General features: G+C 46.6%; 1 protein-coding gene across 2 annotated transcripts in view; it reads right to left on the bottom strand.

The window, feature by feature from the left end:
• Positions 1-1548: 1548 nt before the first annotated feature.
• TUNAR (transmembrane neural differentiation associated intracellular calcium regulator) overlaps positions 1549-16451 on the bottom strand; it is a 31073-nt gene continuing 16170 nt past the window's right edge. Inside the window, exons 2-3 of one of the 2 annotated variants that reach the window (XM_083165865.1) lie at positions 5033-5354; positions 1549-2153 (exon numbers count right to left, since the gene is read on the bottom strand). In XM_083165865.1, the coding sequence (XP_083021991.1) occupies positions 1973-2119 (147 nt within the window). In that variant the 5' untranslated portion in view covers positions 2120-2153; positions 5033-5354 and the 3' untranslated portion in view covers positions 1549-1972. The remainder of the gene's footprint in view (positions 2154-5032; positions 5355-16451) is intronic. The other variant, XM_083165864.1, reaches the window with a different exon arrangement.

The following is a 16451-nucleotide window of genomic DNA, read 5'->3' as shown; positions in this document are numbered from 1 at the left end:
AAACTCTCTCCATTTTTTTTTTTTAGGATTGCCAATTTAATGCTTGAGCAAATATTTAACCATGTACCTGCTGGCTTGAAACAGTTTGTAAGAACTTTAGTGCTGGCGTCCAAACTCTTCTGAGAGCTCCGACAGATCCAGGTTTCGCTGAGTCCGTTAGCACTTGGGAAAGGAGAGACCCGTCAGACAATCAATGGCTTGCCCTATGGGGGTGATTCTGTCTGGTGATCCTCGCAGCTTACCGGGTACCAGAGACGCCGCCCGTTTCAGCGCCCGCTCCCCCCAACTGCCAATGAATCCCCTCTTTAACATGCGGCGGAGACATGTGAGGGGATGTGTTTTCATTACACATCCCCTCACATGTCTCCGCAGCAGGAGAAATGATTCGATGGTCTCCTGCCATCGCAAATAAAAGTCAGTGGAAACGGACTATTATTTGCAGCCGCGGGGACGAAGACGGGGCAAGCAGCTGATGTCCTGTGATCTGTGATGTCAGCCACACGCCCCCGGCAGGCATTGGGCCGCCCGCGTATCCATGGAAACTCTCAGCGTTTTCATGGGGGCGTGACCCCAGTTCTCCGCCGCCGCCCACCTACAGGCCGCCCCAATACTTGCAAATGGCTCGGCGACTATGCAAGTCACAAATGGGACCTTCACATGCACATAATAGACCACGCGCAGTTCCCCAAACATGCTCAATGCAGGTTCAATGCTTCTAGGGGGGTTCTGGGAAGTTGCACTGGGGCCCTGGCTGCAGCCCCCTAAATATACCCTGATCCCGCAGCAGGGCTGTGTGTAGGGTAATGGACACCACGCATTGGTGCCAGGGAGAAGGCACAAGAAGTAATGAACATATGATCCCTTTGGCAATGAGCATGCAACCCCCCTCCCCCTGACAACAAGCATATAACTCCCCCCAGGCAACTAGCATATGACCACCCCCCTTGGCAATGAGCATGTAACTCCCTAGAAATGAGCATGTAATTTCCCCTAGCAATGACCATGTAGCTCCCTCTAGCAACAAGCATGTAATCCCTAATAGGAATGAGAATGAAACCCCTGGCAAGAAGCATGTAGGTAAGCTTCACTTACTGTATGTGGCATAATATGTAATAGGCATTACGGTGTGTAGTGTAATGCGTAGTAGGCATTACGGTGTGTTGTATAATTAGTAGTAGGCATTACATTGGGTGGCATGATGTGTAATGGGTATTACAATGGGTGGCATGATGTATAATGGGCATTACAGTGTGTGGCGTTATGTGGAATTGGCATTACGGTGTGTTGCATTATGTGTGATGGGCATAATGGTGTGTGTCATTATCTGTAATGGGCATTACATTGGGTGGCATTATGTGTAATGGGCATTACAGTGTAAATTTTTGAAGCGCGCCTTCATCACACACTTTCCCTGTTTCTGGTGTAGTAGGCAGTAGTGGACACACCAAGTAGGTAGTGATGGACACGCCCCTCCAATGGTGCACCCCCTAATAAAATGGGCTGCGCATGCCTATGGTTATAGGTATTACCTTTCATCAGGAGAGCATGTTAGAGGAAATTCCTTTTAATTGATAACAAATCGCAGATATATTTGGTACATGCTAAAAAGTATTGCACTTAAAGTACAGATAAAGACATTCATCTCAACAGGAGCAGACTGGAGTGTAGCAAGGAGAAAAACCTTTAATTGTTGAAATGTTATGGCAGATTTTCATTCTGCAGCTCGGCGCTGTCCATGTGACGGCATAAATAAAATATGAAGAAAAAGAAGTATGACCTTTACATCACTTCCACCAGCGGTGTGCTATAATATATACAGCGCGTTCCTGGGGGACGCTTTCCAGTGCATGGGAAAAAGTTTGGAGATTGTTTTGTTGCAAAGAAGCCAACTTTGTGATCCGTGCTTCGTTTCCACTCTGCTCCAGAGTTCCAGAGCGAAGTCTCGGTAGTCCGTCTGCATGTCAATCAGTATTTATAATGTAGTATAAATGTAGACGAAAATAATGACAATCAGGTTTAGTATGGTCCCAATAATCCCAAGCATGGCCAAGATGGATTCTTCTTTGCTTTCCTTCTCTTGGCTCCCTTTGTCGTCTTCATTCCCACCAGTGATTACCATCTTGGTCAAGAATTCCAAAGAACCTCCGCTCTACCTGCAATGAGAAAAGATCAAACATGAAATGATTAAAGGGACTTTAATCTCAAACACAACAAACTGTATAGGATAGTCATAAGGACGTTAGGGCTCGATTTGGGCCCCTTCACACATTCGCAAGTTCACAGCGGCCAGCGTTCAGTTAAGCCGCCGCCCACTTCATTGAAATCCCACCTTGCGAATAGATCATCCATTCGCTGTGCACACCGTTGCGAACACGTCCATATTCCATTCTAAACAGGCTCACCATTGAATGTTTTTTTACATTGGTCACAAGTCATGGCAGGACTTATTTGGCGCTGCTGCTGACATCACAAACCATCCAGGCTTAGGCACGTCTACAGTTTCACTGTCACCCCCCCCCCCCCCTGTTCCCGGCACGCCCAACATTTTTCTTGCCACTCCCATCAAAATGACCGCTTCCCACCCCCACATGCCCACTGCATGTCAATCCCTTGTGTACGGGCAACAAACAGAAAAGGTTGCAGGAGTTCTTTGTAGTAGATGTGCCAGTGTGCCTGCTCAGTTCAACGAAAATCCGCCGACGTGTGGTTTCGCAGCGTGAAATCCGATCTGAATCGGCCCCTTAGGGGGGAGGATCTTTAAAGCTTTGAGAGAGATCAAGTATCAGCCAATTAGCTTCTGACATTTTCCAAGCATGGCCTTGTTAAAAGAAGATTGGCTGGTACTTTATCTCTCTCTACTTTATCAGTCTCAAGGCTTTGATTATCTCTCCCATAGTGACATGTGGAATGGACATCTGATGTCATCACGATATCATACTATGGCCCTCCGAACATAAAATCTTCAATTAAAGTACCGTTGTGATTATTCGTGCATGCAAAATAGAGACTTGGGGGAAAATTTACTCAAGGAAAAAGAAAGTGATGTTGCCCATAGCAACCAGATTCTGTCTAAGGAAAAGCCACTAGTGTCACAAATAAACATTGATATTTGAAAAACAATAACTATCAATGTCACTGTCAACACTTCAAATATTTCTGGTTCTGATTTCATCACCACTGACACAAAACCTGCCCCTCTATGTCATCACACCTCCAAACTACTGTTTTGTTAGAGGATAATTCCATCTCAGTTACAGAAAAGCTTTGCAATAGAGATAAAACAGACAAAAGTCAGGTACCGACCGGTTAACTCTACAAGCAGAATTACTAACAGCATCTTAATAACTAGTTCTGGTCAATTGGATTTATATTTACACAATCATCCCTTAAAATTGTCATTATGGCCTTCTAGCACAAAAGAATAACAAAAGCTAAATTCAATGAATTGAATTGAAAGTGCAGGTGAGTAAATCAGCACTGTATTTCAAAGTGTGTAAAGGAGGAAAAAGAAAAAAGGAAAAAGACAGCTGCTGTACCAACACTTGTTTTTTTAATGGCACACAAAAGTGCACTGATTAAGTACCTGTTGAAAAAACAGTCTTATAGGTAAATGGCCAGGATAAAGAGGAACTCATGCTGCACATGACAATATGGAAAGTAAAACTGGAATAACCCGTAAAGCATCATACATAGGGCCTTTTTCTGGTTCACTCCTTCTGGCAAATTCCTTTCTTAGATGGACAAAACCATGGCCCTTATTCTGATTGAGTCGGATGGGTCCGAGTGCAGACGGACGGCCGTTGGTTGGTGTTTGCGCATGTGGAGAGGCGTTTCTGCGCATGTGCGAATGCCTCACACGTACGAACACGGAGTGAGATCCGTGCAGAAAATGATCGTACGGAACCATCCGAGCAGGGGGTGGAGAGGGGCGTGAAGGGCTGTTTGGGCTCATTACCATATGCGTACAACCCATGAAAATGCTGGGCGTAAGTATGGTAATGCACCTGTGACGCACGTGTGGGGGGCGGACAACTGACATAGCCGGATGCCAGCTGCCCGCCCATATCCCTGCTTTCATACGGAAAAATGCCTGAGTGGTCTGGAGCACTAGGTGCTGCCTGACCGCTCGGTCCAGCATTCGATGGTCGGCGACCATTGGAGGATAGGGGAGGTTCCCACAGATGGACGAGGTGTTTACACGAAACATCCAGTCGCGGTCCGTTCGGTCATCGTCTAACCGCATGATACGGTGTGAGCGATCCGTACGATTCAACTAGAATAAGGGCCCATGTGCACTGCAGGGGGGCAGATGTAGAATGTGTGGAGAGCATTAGATTTGGATGATTTATTTTGTTTCTGTGCAGAGAAAATACTGACTGCTTTATTTTTACACTGCAATATAGATCTCACTTTGAAGTAAAACTCCACCCAAATCTAACTATCTCTGCACAAATAACATCTACCCCACCTGCAGTGCACATGGTTTTGTCCATCTAAGAAGGAATTTGCCAGAAGGAGTAAACCAAAATAACCCCCTAAGACACTCAAAAAGAAAACAAAAGCATGTTTTAGATGCTCTATATGGGAAGTCAAAGCAAATAAGCTACAGTAGAGACACTCTCACTCAGTGGCGTAACTATAGCACCGCAGCCCCCGCCACCGCGGGGGGGGCGCTGTGCATATAGAGGCGCCGGGGGCTGCGGTGCTATAGATACACCTCCCCCCAATCCCCCGCAGGCTTTACCTATTTCGCTGGTCCCGGCGGCTCCGTTCTTCTTCTGAGGACCACCACAAAATGGCCGCCCCCATATAGCACACAGCTCTCTGAAACTGTCTGCTGTATGGGGGCGGCCATTTTGGGGTGGTCCTCAGCAGAAGAACGGAGCCGCCGGGACCACCGCGAAAGGTAAGACTGCGGGGGATTGGGGGGGTTTGAATGGGCGGCGGGGGGCCAAAACGTAGCTACGCCGCTGCTCTCCCTGATGCATGCACAAATCTGTTATGCGACAGTTATAAAGCAATGTAAGGTCACCTGTCCGATAGTTGGGCATAGATCCAGGAGCACGAGTCACATGACAAGCTTCTTCATTGAACTTGACCTACATCATACAGAGACAATAGGGGAATTTACTAAGAAGGCCGATTAGTGCCAATCCTGTGTAGGAATGGGTACGACCGGGATCAGCCGTAATCGCCCCAAAAATCTGAATGGAGAAAACAGCTAATTTACAAAGCTGCCCCATTCTCCAGATTCGTTTTCTCCGATGGTGAAGTGAATTGTATTTGATTGCCGTTTTTCCGGCAGCCAACTACGAACAAGCCTGAAGCATCTGACTGATCCGTGCGATGCTTCTCTGTGTAAAAAAAAAAAGTAAAATAAATAATTTTTTAAAATGTCGTGGGGTCCCCCCACGAACAAAACCAGCCCCGGTTTATTGAGCTGGTCCTGGTTTTCAGAAATACTGGGGAAAAATTAAATGGGGTCCCGATGTATTTCTTTTTTTTTTTTTTTTTGAATATTAGATTTTTATTGGGACAGCAGAAAAAAACACATACATTTCTATAACCAGCACCAGGCTCTTGGCCCGGTTTTGGTTCCCAAAATACGGGCGACAAAAGGAGTAGTGGTCCCCCCGTATTCCGGAAACAAGCACCGGGCTCAAACAGCCAGTGGTGTCATGCCACAGCCAGGGGACACTTTTTACATAAGGTTCCCCCGGCCAAAGCAGGAACATCGTGTCTAAACAGGATTAAATTGGTCCTATAGAACCAACCTGCAACAATTTCAAGCAAAACGTAATCTCGACACACAATCCATTTCTTTTTCGCTAAAGAAATTACAAATGTAGCCATCTCTAATTACTGATATAATCAGGTTTATAAGTCACAGTATTGCAGATGCTGATTAATGGGCAGATTTATCAAATCTAGTCACATAAACAGAGCTGGAATTGATAGCAGTTAACTATTTATAACCCTTTAAAGGTAAAGTCACAATGAGTTCTCATACTGTCAACTGTGAAACGGGGTGTAATGGACGTAAAATATGCACCGTTAAGATTAAAATCTTTCTGATTTTATTGTACAGTCATAGACAAACGCAGGGGGGGATTTCTGGTTGCCTGGAAACCCCCCTCCTCTTGGTAAGTGCCTTAAATTATGACAATAGCACTGATATATAATATGATCAGTAGAGCTGCCACCACATCATGCAGTGTAAGGGACAGAGCAGAGCTGCTGCACATGCCTAGTGTACCAGCTTCTTCTACCACCTTTACTGTATGTGTGGATCTGAGCCCTCAAACATCGCAATGGACCCAAGAGCAGCTGCCAGGAGGAACAGACAGGAGCCTTACCATGAAGTGGGAGATTGTGAGCTTAGAAAGTGCAGTACTGGTTCTATTCTGTTTGTGTATTTATTTATTATGATATGTTTAAACATTTGTCTTATTATCGGGGAGTACTGTAATGTAATGTGAATAAGGGGCACGACTGTGTGTCATAATGTGAATAAGGTGCACTACTATGTGGTGTAATATGAATCAGCAGCACTACATGTGGTGTAATGTGAATGTAATTATGCTACATGTGGTGTCATTTGAATTGGTGTTACTATTGTGTGTCCACACCCCTTCCCTTCCTCCTTTCTGGTGCTTTATAAAATATAGGAGGAGGAGGGGCACAAATTTAGGGGAAATGAGTTCCCCACCTCTCCACTTCAAGGCCCCTGATCTTTAATGATGTAAGTACATTGTAATGTAAACTGTAATGAACACTGTTGCATATACTGTAGGCCCTTATTCTGGTCCATATGCAGCAGGGCTGAGGTCACACGGGGATCAATTAATTTTTTACTGCGCATACGCAGACTGTTCGCCGGGGGCATGCCCCTAGGACTGCAGGCGGGGGGGGTCTGCGGCGGTGGCATTCTCATGTTAATGAGGCCATGATGTGGGTGCAGGGGGGCGGGCAGCTAACATCACCGGATGTCAGCTGCCCGTCCATTTCCTTCCCAGCATGCACGCATATGTAAGTGACTTGAGCGCCAACCATTCGCAATGCGGAGTTTGGCGGACTCACAAGGCAGCGAATTTGCAGGCTTTCGAAAACTACTGTATCTGGGTAATACCAGTCAAAAAAAATGTGGGCGTATGTCATGGTAAACTTGGTTAACGGGAACCTGGAAACGGTTTAGGGACCGAGGGAACCTATGATTAGAAATGTAAAGTCCGGCCACACTTACTTCCATAATCATCACACAAGGGATTCGCTCCCTGGCTTTAGTAAATCTGAACCTTGATATTACTGTATATATGTATGTTCTAAGATCTAAGGAATAATAAATAAAAAAAATACTCCAATCATTTAGTTGAAGCAATTACTATAACAATAGGAGACATCTCTCACAGCACATTGGGAAATGGTTGGTACAGAAAGGAAGCTTCTTCAAGTGCAATAATACATATCATATGTGGCTGCACTACTCGTACTCTACTTACTGTGAACAATGAACCAGAAACAGCCACTATCTATCATAATTATACGCATCCAAGTCAAAGAAAGGAGCCGCGGTTTACGGTAAGCTCAATTGCTATGAATCATACAGCCAAAGATACAGTGATGAATATATCACAGTATTTCCTTAGTGTTTGGTTTTATTCCGTGTCTTAATATAACCGTGTCCCGATTAATACAGGTAGGAGGCAGTCGTTCCTTCCAGCCAACCAATCTTCAGGTGTATGGCCCGATTCAGTACACCAAAAGGGCTGGAATCAGTGGGGTAAATTCGCCCCAGTTGCCAGGAGGCAAGATAAATGTTGGTTCCCCTCCCACACACACACATGCACAGCACCTTATATGAGAGAGTGTGATGTCTATGGTCCTACTAGGAGGGGAAGTCAGCCACAGATGTGATATTGAAGGCTTTCAATGAACTTTTGCAGGGGAGGAGAGGTGTGCCCCCTTTGAAAGCAGGAGCCCAGCGGCAGATGACTCCATTGCCTCCCAGAGTTACGCCTCTAGGCTAAACATCAAACTATTACCCCTCCCACTGACACCAATACCTACTTTGCAGCCCCTCAAGTGAAAGTATGGAGCTGGCATCTTGGAAGTTGAAAGCCACCACCTGCCTTACATACAACAAAACTGTCTTGGTCATAGACATCCTTAATTTTGGAATAGGCAGATTCGGTGGTGCCCTCCCAGATCCTGGCACCCTAGGCAGCTGCCTGAAGCTGGCTTATGGTAGAGTTGACATTGTGCACCAATCCAATCTGCAGTGGTACCACCTTGCAGTGTACAATAGTTAAAGGATCTTTGCGAAATGTCCTGGTACCAGGTCCAACAGGAAACCTTCAGAGGTCTTATAGAGCTGGGGTCTTGACAGGTCAGAGCTGGTTTGGTGGCAGAGGAGTAACAGCATATTTGATGCAAGTCAATTCCGATGCATTACTATGTATTTTGCAATAGTTGCAGTTGTTTTACAGAACACAAACTGTATCTTCAGATGGCAATTGTAGCTAACTCTATTTAAACCCCTGCTGCATCATCTTCAAATAGTTGACAGAGGTCCCCCTTTATAAAATTAACTTAAGTCATAATAGATCCTGATGATCACCCAAGCTGAGGTGATGTAGCGAGAGGCACAGGCACCAAAGTATGTACCAACATGTATACTTAATCATTCAATGGAAAATGTCGGCTACAGACATGTGGATGGCACTGTAGAAAGCATATCAGGATGGAGGTCATAATATGTACATTATATATTATATAAGTGACATGAACCAGAAGTATGAGTGATTATGTAGACAGGATGATGTCCATCTGTAAGTGGTTAACATCTGTTGGTGTGCATATAGATGATGAAGAAAGAGCCACAGCCATGCTGCAAAATCAGAGTTTGACTTCTTCATTGTGAGATTAGAGGAGAACACTGCAAAGAGTTTGTTCTTACAAACACAGTAAGAGCAAAGCTATTACATTTTCAAGAACATGTACCATATGAATCACATGCTGAGACAAGTGCCTTACAAGCAAAGTGTTACAATTTCAGAAAGTTTAAGTTCAAGTTTTATAATTGTCACAAGATAGGACATAAAGCAATTAAGCAGGGAATAGAGAAGCCGCTGACTCCCCGCAAAGGACAGCTCTTAATGCAAGAGCTGTCCTTTGCCATAATTATCGCATATGTTAGTGCATATGCGATAATTATGAATGCGATGGGCGACGATAGGGGGCGGAGCTGGGGTGCGGATGTTAGAACTTCCCCCCATAGAGTAATGTTGGTATATTGATTCAGCTACAAGAAGACATTTGAACTGCAATGAGGAGTGGTTCACCATGCCGAGGGGCCACAGAGATAGTTTCACCAAAGTGAATTGTAAGAAACAGAAGTGGGACAATTATCGCTGTAGTCACAAGGTTTCAGCAATTGTATGTCTGTGAAACACAGCTATGCTACACAATGAGTTTCAGCCATTAGAACTCTGGCATAGAAGATTTAGTCACTTCGGATAGGATAGTGTTCAAGCATTGCAGCAGAGGATAGTCACAAGTGGACCTATGGCATTTCTTGAGATAGTACATTGAGATGTGTGTGATACAGATACTTTGTGGCATTTATAGATGATTTCACAAGAATAACACAAGTGTACTTAATAAAAGAAAAATCTGAAGTTTCAAAAAATATTTCAGATTACAAGAGACCTGTAAAAAAATAAAACAGGCTGCAGGCTAAAAGTTCTGTGATATAACAACAGTGGATAATATCTAAACAGAGAGGCAAAGCAATTCTGGAGAAAATATCAAATAGAGCATAAAGTATACTCCTATACTAACTATCCTAACTATACTATACTAACTATCCTAACTATCCTAACTATCCTAACTATCCTAACTATATTCCTATACTAACTATCCTAACTGTACTCCTATACTAACTATACTCCTATACTAACTATACTCCTGAACAAAACTGTGAATGATCTTTGACATGTAGAACAAGTACATGTAACTAGACATGCCGGTAGTCCTGCAGCCAGGGGGGGGGGGGGGAGCAGTTGGGAGTCCCCCTGCCACCCGGTGAATAGACGCTGTGCACATGCGCACAGCATCTACTGCCGCAGGCAGAGGGGTTGGGGGCATAGCTAGAAGCTCACAGAGCCGCTGGTCATGCCCCCAGAGCAGCAAATTGCCTCCTTGCTGCTAGGCCGTGCCCTGAGATTTCAGGCGCGCGGTGCGCGCAGAGGTCCTGCCGGCAACGTTTTGAAAGTTGTGTGGAATGCAGTAGCTGGAGCTATATCTGATATACCAGAGACTGTCAGTGGGGAAAGTCAACCAATCAAAAGATTGTCTGCTAGATGAAATATTGGCAAGCTCCAAAATACCCATTATAAGTGGCGCCGAGAGGGGAGGGGGGTGAGTGCTTTTATACCCAAGCCAGAGTGTCATAGGTATCATGGGCGGGGGCTCGGGTCCTGCTCCCCCTCCCCCGCTGCAACTAGCCAGGCAGTGTGAGTAGAGACGACAGGCTGCTGCTGCTGTGTGCTGAGCAGGGGAGAGAGGCAGCTGCAGCGGTAGCCTCTCTCTCTCCCTGAATGGTTTTTCCACCTGCTGGTTGCACCCAACTAAGGCCCCCTTTCTCAGGCCATGCCCCATTTTTTTTACCAGGGTTCGGCAACACTGCCGGAACCCCTGCCCATGATACTGCTGTTCCAGCACCATGCACTGCTACCCGCATACAGAGAACAGTCACCAGCTGGTGAGCTAACAGAATCTCACTCAGCTTCACGCCCCAGTAAGTGTAACAGTGAGTACAGCTATACTTAATCGATAAACTACACTACTGGATATGCCACTGGATTTGTAATTCAATCTATATACAATATACAACCCGCTCTGCCAAGCGATTACTGTACACACAGTATATCTAACATCATACACAGGGAACTCGACTTTATCTACCAAAAAGCTATGTGTTGTTTTTTTTAAAACGGATTATTAGTTAGCATTACAATTCCAAACCTCAGCAGAAAGAGGTCAAAGCATGAGGAAATATAGAACATTTTATTTTCATGGATGTTGTAAAAATGAAAAATTTGTGCAGTCCCTGAGGTAAAAAAAGTTTCAGTGAACTTATTTAGAGCTGCAAGCAGGACAAGTACACTGCAGTAATCTGGGGAGGTTGATTTGTGGAGTGAATCATGTGAGGAACGTTTTGGAAAAATAAGATATGATTAAAGTCTGAAAATGGAAATTGGTGGTGATCAGTGGCGGAACTTGTGGGTGGTGGGCCAAGGTGCAAAAGTATAATTTGGGCCCCCCGCCTCCACCCCAACCCAGGGGCGGATTGGGATTGAAATCTGTCCCGGGAAGGGGGGACGCTAAAGCCCGGGGGGGGGGGGGTGACATTACTCACCACCGCCGCGCTTCCATCGACATCCAGCGTCCGCAGCTGCTCACACAGTGCAGCATAGCCCAAAACAAATAGGGCCGCCGCATATGTGCATTTAATATATGCATATATGCGGCGGCCATATTTGTTTTGGGCAATGCTGCCGTTTGTGACCAGGCTGGGCTGCGGCCGCTTCTAACCAAGGTAAGCGGCCCAGCCAGAGTGAAATCTGGTCTGGCCCACCGGGAAACGGCCCGGTGACCCGATGGGCCAATCCACCTCTATGATAACGGCAGCATTTATAGTCCGGAAGTTTTGGATATTACAGAAGATACCTTAAGAATTCGCTTAGAAAGAGAACCCAAGTACACCATATGCAACACGACAGTGCTTTACAGGGAAAGGCAGAGGGTGACAGGAAAAAACAGTGGGTGACAGGGGCAGCAGTGGGCCCCTTAGTCCTCAGGGGCCCTGGAGTACTGTACCTGCTGCACCAATGGTAGCTCCGCCTCTGGAGGTGATGAAATGTAGGTCTACTAAGGAAATTGCACTTTTATCTTCAAAAACAGGTACAAATGCAGAACTTCTGGAGGGGGGTTTCCAAATGCTTGATTTAAGAGGCATTGTAACCTCCCATTTGTCCCAGGACCGTCATATTTTTTTTGGGACAGTCTCATGTCCGGCCCATGGCCCACGTCCGGCCCCCCGTGAGGGGGGTTGGGGCAGTTGGAATAAACGGAAAGCCTCTATTCCCGGAGCCAGAGGGATTGGGGGCATGGCCATCAACTTTCAGAAGTGCTCGCCATGCCCCTTCATTAGCTAAAATAAGGGCGTGGCCTCACAGGAGTGATTTGACCACTAGGCCATGCCTCCAAAATCGAGCATGGATGGCAGGAGTCTTGATTAGCGATACATTCGCAATTCATTCACAATATTGCAAGGGCAAGTTATTCTCTCATTTCTATATATAGCCATCCACGCTGAATTAGCCCCTTAGTAAGATATTCTTATTGACCAAACTGAATTGTATCTTTAGCGTGGTTAGCAAATCAAGGCCCGTCTCCAAATGTAACTCCACCCTTCCCATCGGCCAATGCACACATTTACATTGGCTCCACCAATATGTGCGCATGCATTTCACCAATTAAACTGGTCAGAAGCGTCTACCCCAGGTGTGGCCAAACCTGTCCTCAAGATCTACCAACGGTGCATGTTTTCCAGGCAACCTGTGGATCTATAGTAGGAATAAATGCAGCAGGTTTGAAAATGTGACAGTTAGTAATGACTACACTTGTGCACCAGCTAGGTAACCTGGAAAATGTGGACAGTTGGTAGATCTCGAGGACTGGTTTGGCCACCCCTGGTCTACCCCTTTCACATTACAGCTAGTACTCGCAGGACGTCACCAAAACCATATTAGCTGCAGGTCTGCCTTTTTATAAGATGGGTCTTTGTCTCTCATACAGAGATATTTTGACTCCTGAGATTTAATTTACCAATCTCCGCTGCTGCTAACATTTCACTGAATCTTCCTTGAGTTGCCTAGAAGCGTCAAACAGCCAACAGAAGCTCCTGCTACGAATCTCCGCTGTCAGATGTGTTAGCGATCATTTAGAAGAATTAGAGTGTGAATTGTTTTATAATAGAGTCCAGGGTTAGTACAATTGGTGGAGGGTCCTGTTAGTCATTGTTTACCTATCAAGAAACAATTGATCCGATGGAACCCAAATTTCAATGATCAGCCTGAAATATTGTTATTTGTTACTAAATATAACAATAACCACTAGAACAATAAGTATACCAAGAAAAAAAGGCATTTCGATTATTTTTTAATCCAAATACATCCTGATAGGTAACCCTCACTTAGCTAACACATCTTAGTAAATAGCCCTCTCTCTCTCTCTCTCTCTCTCTCTCTCTCTCTCTCTCTCGCCCATTTATCATGCTATATTTGTGGCTAAATCCCTTTTTTCGGGGGTTAGACACAAATATTAAGTATCCCTCAAATGTATGTAGGAAGAACCATAGCAGGAATCTCTGATCCCTGCTGCGATCCCTCCTGTACCGGCACCGGCCGCCTTTCCCATAGGTTTCTATGGGGGACAGGGCCGCCACTAGAAATGTTGGGGCCCGGAACTGACCTACAGTCCGGGCCCCCAGCAGCACAGCACCATACCTCCAGCCGCAACCATCCCACCACCCACCCGCGTGCGCTCACACGACCCCCCCGGCATGACAGTTCCCTGCCTCCCCCTACCCTGTCCCCATTACTTACCATCACCCGCGTCGCGCATCGTCCGGCTCCTTCAGTGTCCTCCACGATCAGGCACAGTGCAGCCTGCAGAGCGCCGAGCCACTCTGTGTCTTAGGTTCAGCACTCTGCAGGCTGCACTGTGTATTGTGCGTGCCTGGCCGCCGGCGCCGGGTGGGGGAATGCGGGAGGGGGAATGCGGGTGGGGGGGAATGCGGGTGTGGGGGGGCTGGGGGCAGCTGCCCGGGCCCCTCCAGAGGCTGGGGCCGGGACACCTGTACCCAGGGCACCCCCTGTTGGCAGCCCTGATGGGGATGTGAAGCTACCCGATGTATCAACATTGTGCAGCCCTGCTTCGCATCTCTAGGCTATCGCCTTTCTGAGATGATCACACTACCGCCGGGGAAGTGCGATCAGTCGGGTCGGTGGGGGTTCAGCGCTAACCGTGCATGCGCAAACCCCCCGGCTTCTGGCTGAGCGCATCGTAGGGACAGGTTCCTTTCGGAGCCCTTTCCCTGGGATGATACATCCCACCATTAGGACTGCATTTCGCAATGTGATCATAGGCAGTAATATTCCGCATTGTAAATGCAATCATTGATAAATGGGCCCCACAATCTGACTGGTTACTATATAACCCATATTCAATAGAATTACCATCTTAGTAAATGTATCTCTCTTTCTCTTACTCTTTCTTTCTCTCTCTTTCTGGGAGCCGCACCGACAGTTGGTAGCAGTGGGCGTGGTTCCGTTATTTGAATTATGAACTGTGATGCAGCTCCGCCTCTGGAACATCCAGTGATGTCGACCATTGGTGTCTTCCTAATGTCTACTTACACATTGGGGCCGATTCTGAATCACACGTAGTGATCCGAATTCACCCCCTGCCCCAATGGTCAGGGTTTGTGCATGCGCAAACCCCAACTGTGAATGCCCGTGGTGAGTTGCTCACTCGTAGAGGGGAGGGCAGGAGATGGACAGGGGCAGTGGGGGTGCGGGGCCATGGGAACTCCCAGCATTTTATGGGCATCCCCATGAAAACACTGGGCGTTCCCATGGATATGCTGGCGGGACAGGCGGCTGACATCACATGATCATCAGATGATGTCACCCTGATCATCACATGATGTCACCCTGTCTTTGTCCTTTGTCCAGAGACTGACTTACATTTGCGATGGCACCGACCACCATCGAATGATTTCTCCTGCAGTGGCGGTATGCCAGGGGATGTGTTTTTGTTACACATCCCCTCACATGTTTGCGAGGGGTAGCAGCGGCAGGGGGCGTGGATTCGGCGGTGGCAGCGACACAAATGCTCAGTAAACCGCGAGCTTCGCAGTTTACCGATCTGTGTCGAATCACCCCCATTGTCTGTGAGCTAATCCACACCTATAATCCACAATTCCACTGGTGCACCCATTTTAAACCTCTGTAACCACCCAATTGCGCCACTTTAGCCACCAGTGGAAATGCAACTATCCTCGCATCTGCGCCCGCAGCTCACAGGCAATGAAATAACGGCCTTGGTCTATCGTTCTCTAAAGATTATAGCAGCCAATCAGATTCTAGAAATGATCTTCTTGGTAAATTATATCATCTGATTGGTTGCTATGGGAAACATCTCCACTTCTAAAAACTCACACTTTGGTAAATATATTCCATATGATCTTTCATTACTGTGTACCAAACAGAAATGGAAAGAAGAAATAACACACCACAGATCTTCAATACAATTCTATTTTATGCTCTAGAAGGTATAAATAAAGTGCGGCTAACAGTGGCGTAACAATAGCCCAGCAGACCACGCGGTGGCGGGGAGGAGCTGAGTAAGTGAGGGCGTCGGGGGTCTAGGAGGTTTTCGCTGCGCTGCCGCCAGGACCTGCCTTACCCCCACACCTTGCCACCGCCGTCGCTGGGACCCGCAGATCTACTTGTCTATGCCAGTCCCGGCACTCCTAGTGGCTTCTGCTCTGCCTCTTAATGAAAAATGACCTTCACAAAATGTCCGCCCCCTTACAGCAGACACCTTAATAGCTGACTGCTGTTAGGGGCAGCCATTTTGTGAAGGTCATTTTTCATTAGGTGCCAGTCCAGGAGGAGCGCCAGGACCACAAGCAAGTAGATCTGGGGTCCCGGTCACAGACCTCACAGTGGTGGCAAGCAGAGGGGTAGGCTCCCTAACAAAATTTTGGGTGGGGGGACTGCCTGCCTGCCGAAATTCCAGGGGGGGTGGGGTGGGGTTGGAGAGCTGTCTGCCTAAATTCCGTCGGGGTGGACTTCCTGTCTGCCAGCTGAAATTCCAGGGGGGAGAGGGGTCGAATGTGCTGCCTGCCAAAATTCTGGCGGGGGGGCGCTGATTTTGTAGTTACGCCACTGGCTCCTAATTTGCACAAAATGCAGAGATAAGAGACGGGATTTATTGCAGGCATGTTTTATTTCAGTTCTATTTTACCTTATCGGCTGATGAAGAAGCTTACAGTACAGTATAATATGACTGTGTGCATGTCAGAACAATACGTTAAACGTTGTTGCATTTATTCAGACATTTGTCAGAAAGTTTCTCTGCAAAGGTTTTCGAATCCGCGCTGTGTCTGCCGTGTCTGAGCTGCTCCATACAAATCTTATTCCATTAAGTTATCACTGTTCCCTAATGTTACGATACGACTCCAGCTACAAACCTGTCTGATGTTTTCACGATGTCAGCGATGACCTTGCCTCTTATGACTCACTGCTGTGGGTTTATGGGGAAGATAAAATGTATCCATATCTCTTCAAGGGTCACCGGCTTTGCACAAAATATCACTT

Source organism: Crinia signifera, chromosome 12, assembly GCF_055691185.1.
Source record: "Crinia signifera chromosome 12, ASM5569118v1, whole genome shotgun sequence".
NCBI classification, from domain to species: Eukaryota; Metazoa; Chordata; class Amphibia; order Anura; family Myobatrachidae; genus Crinia; species Crinia signifera.
This window is presented reverse-complemented; position numbering and strand designations above follow the sequence as displayed.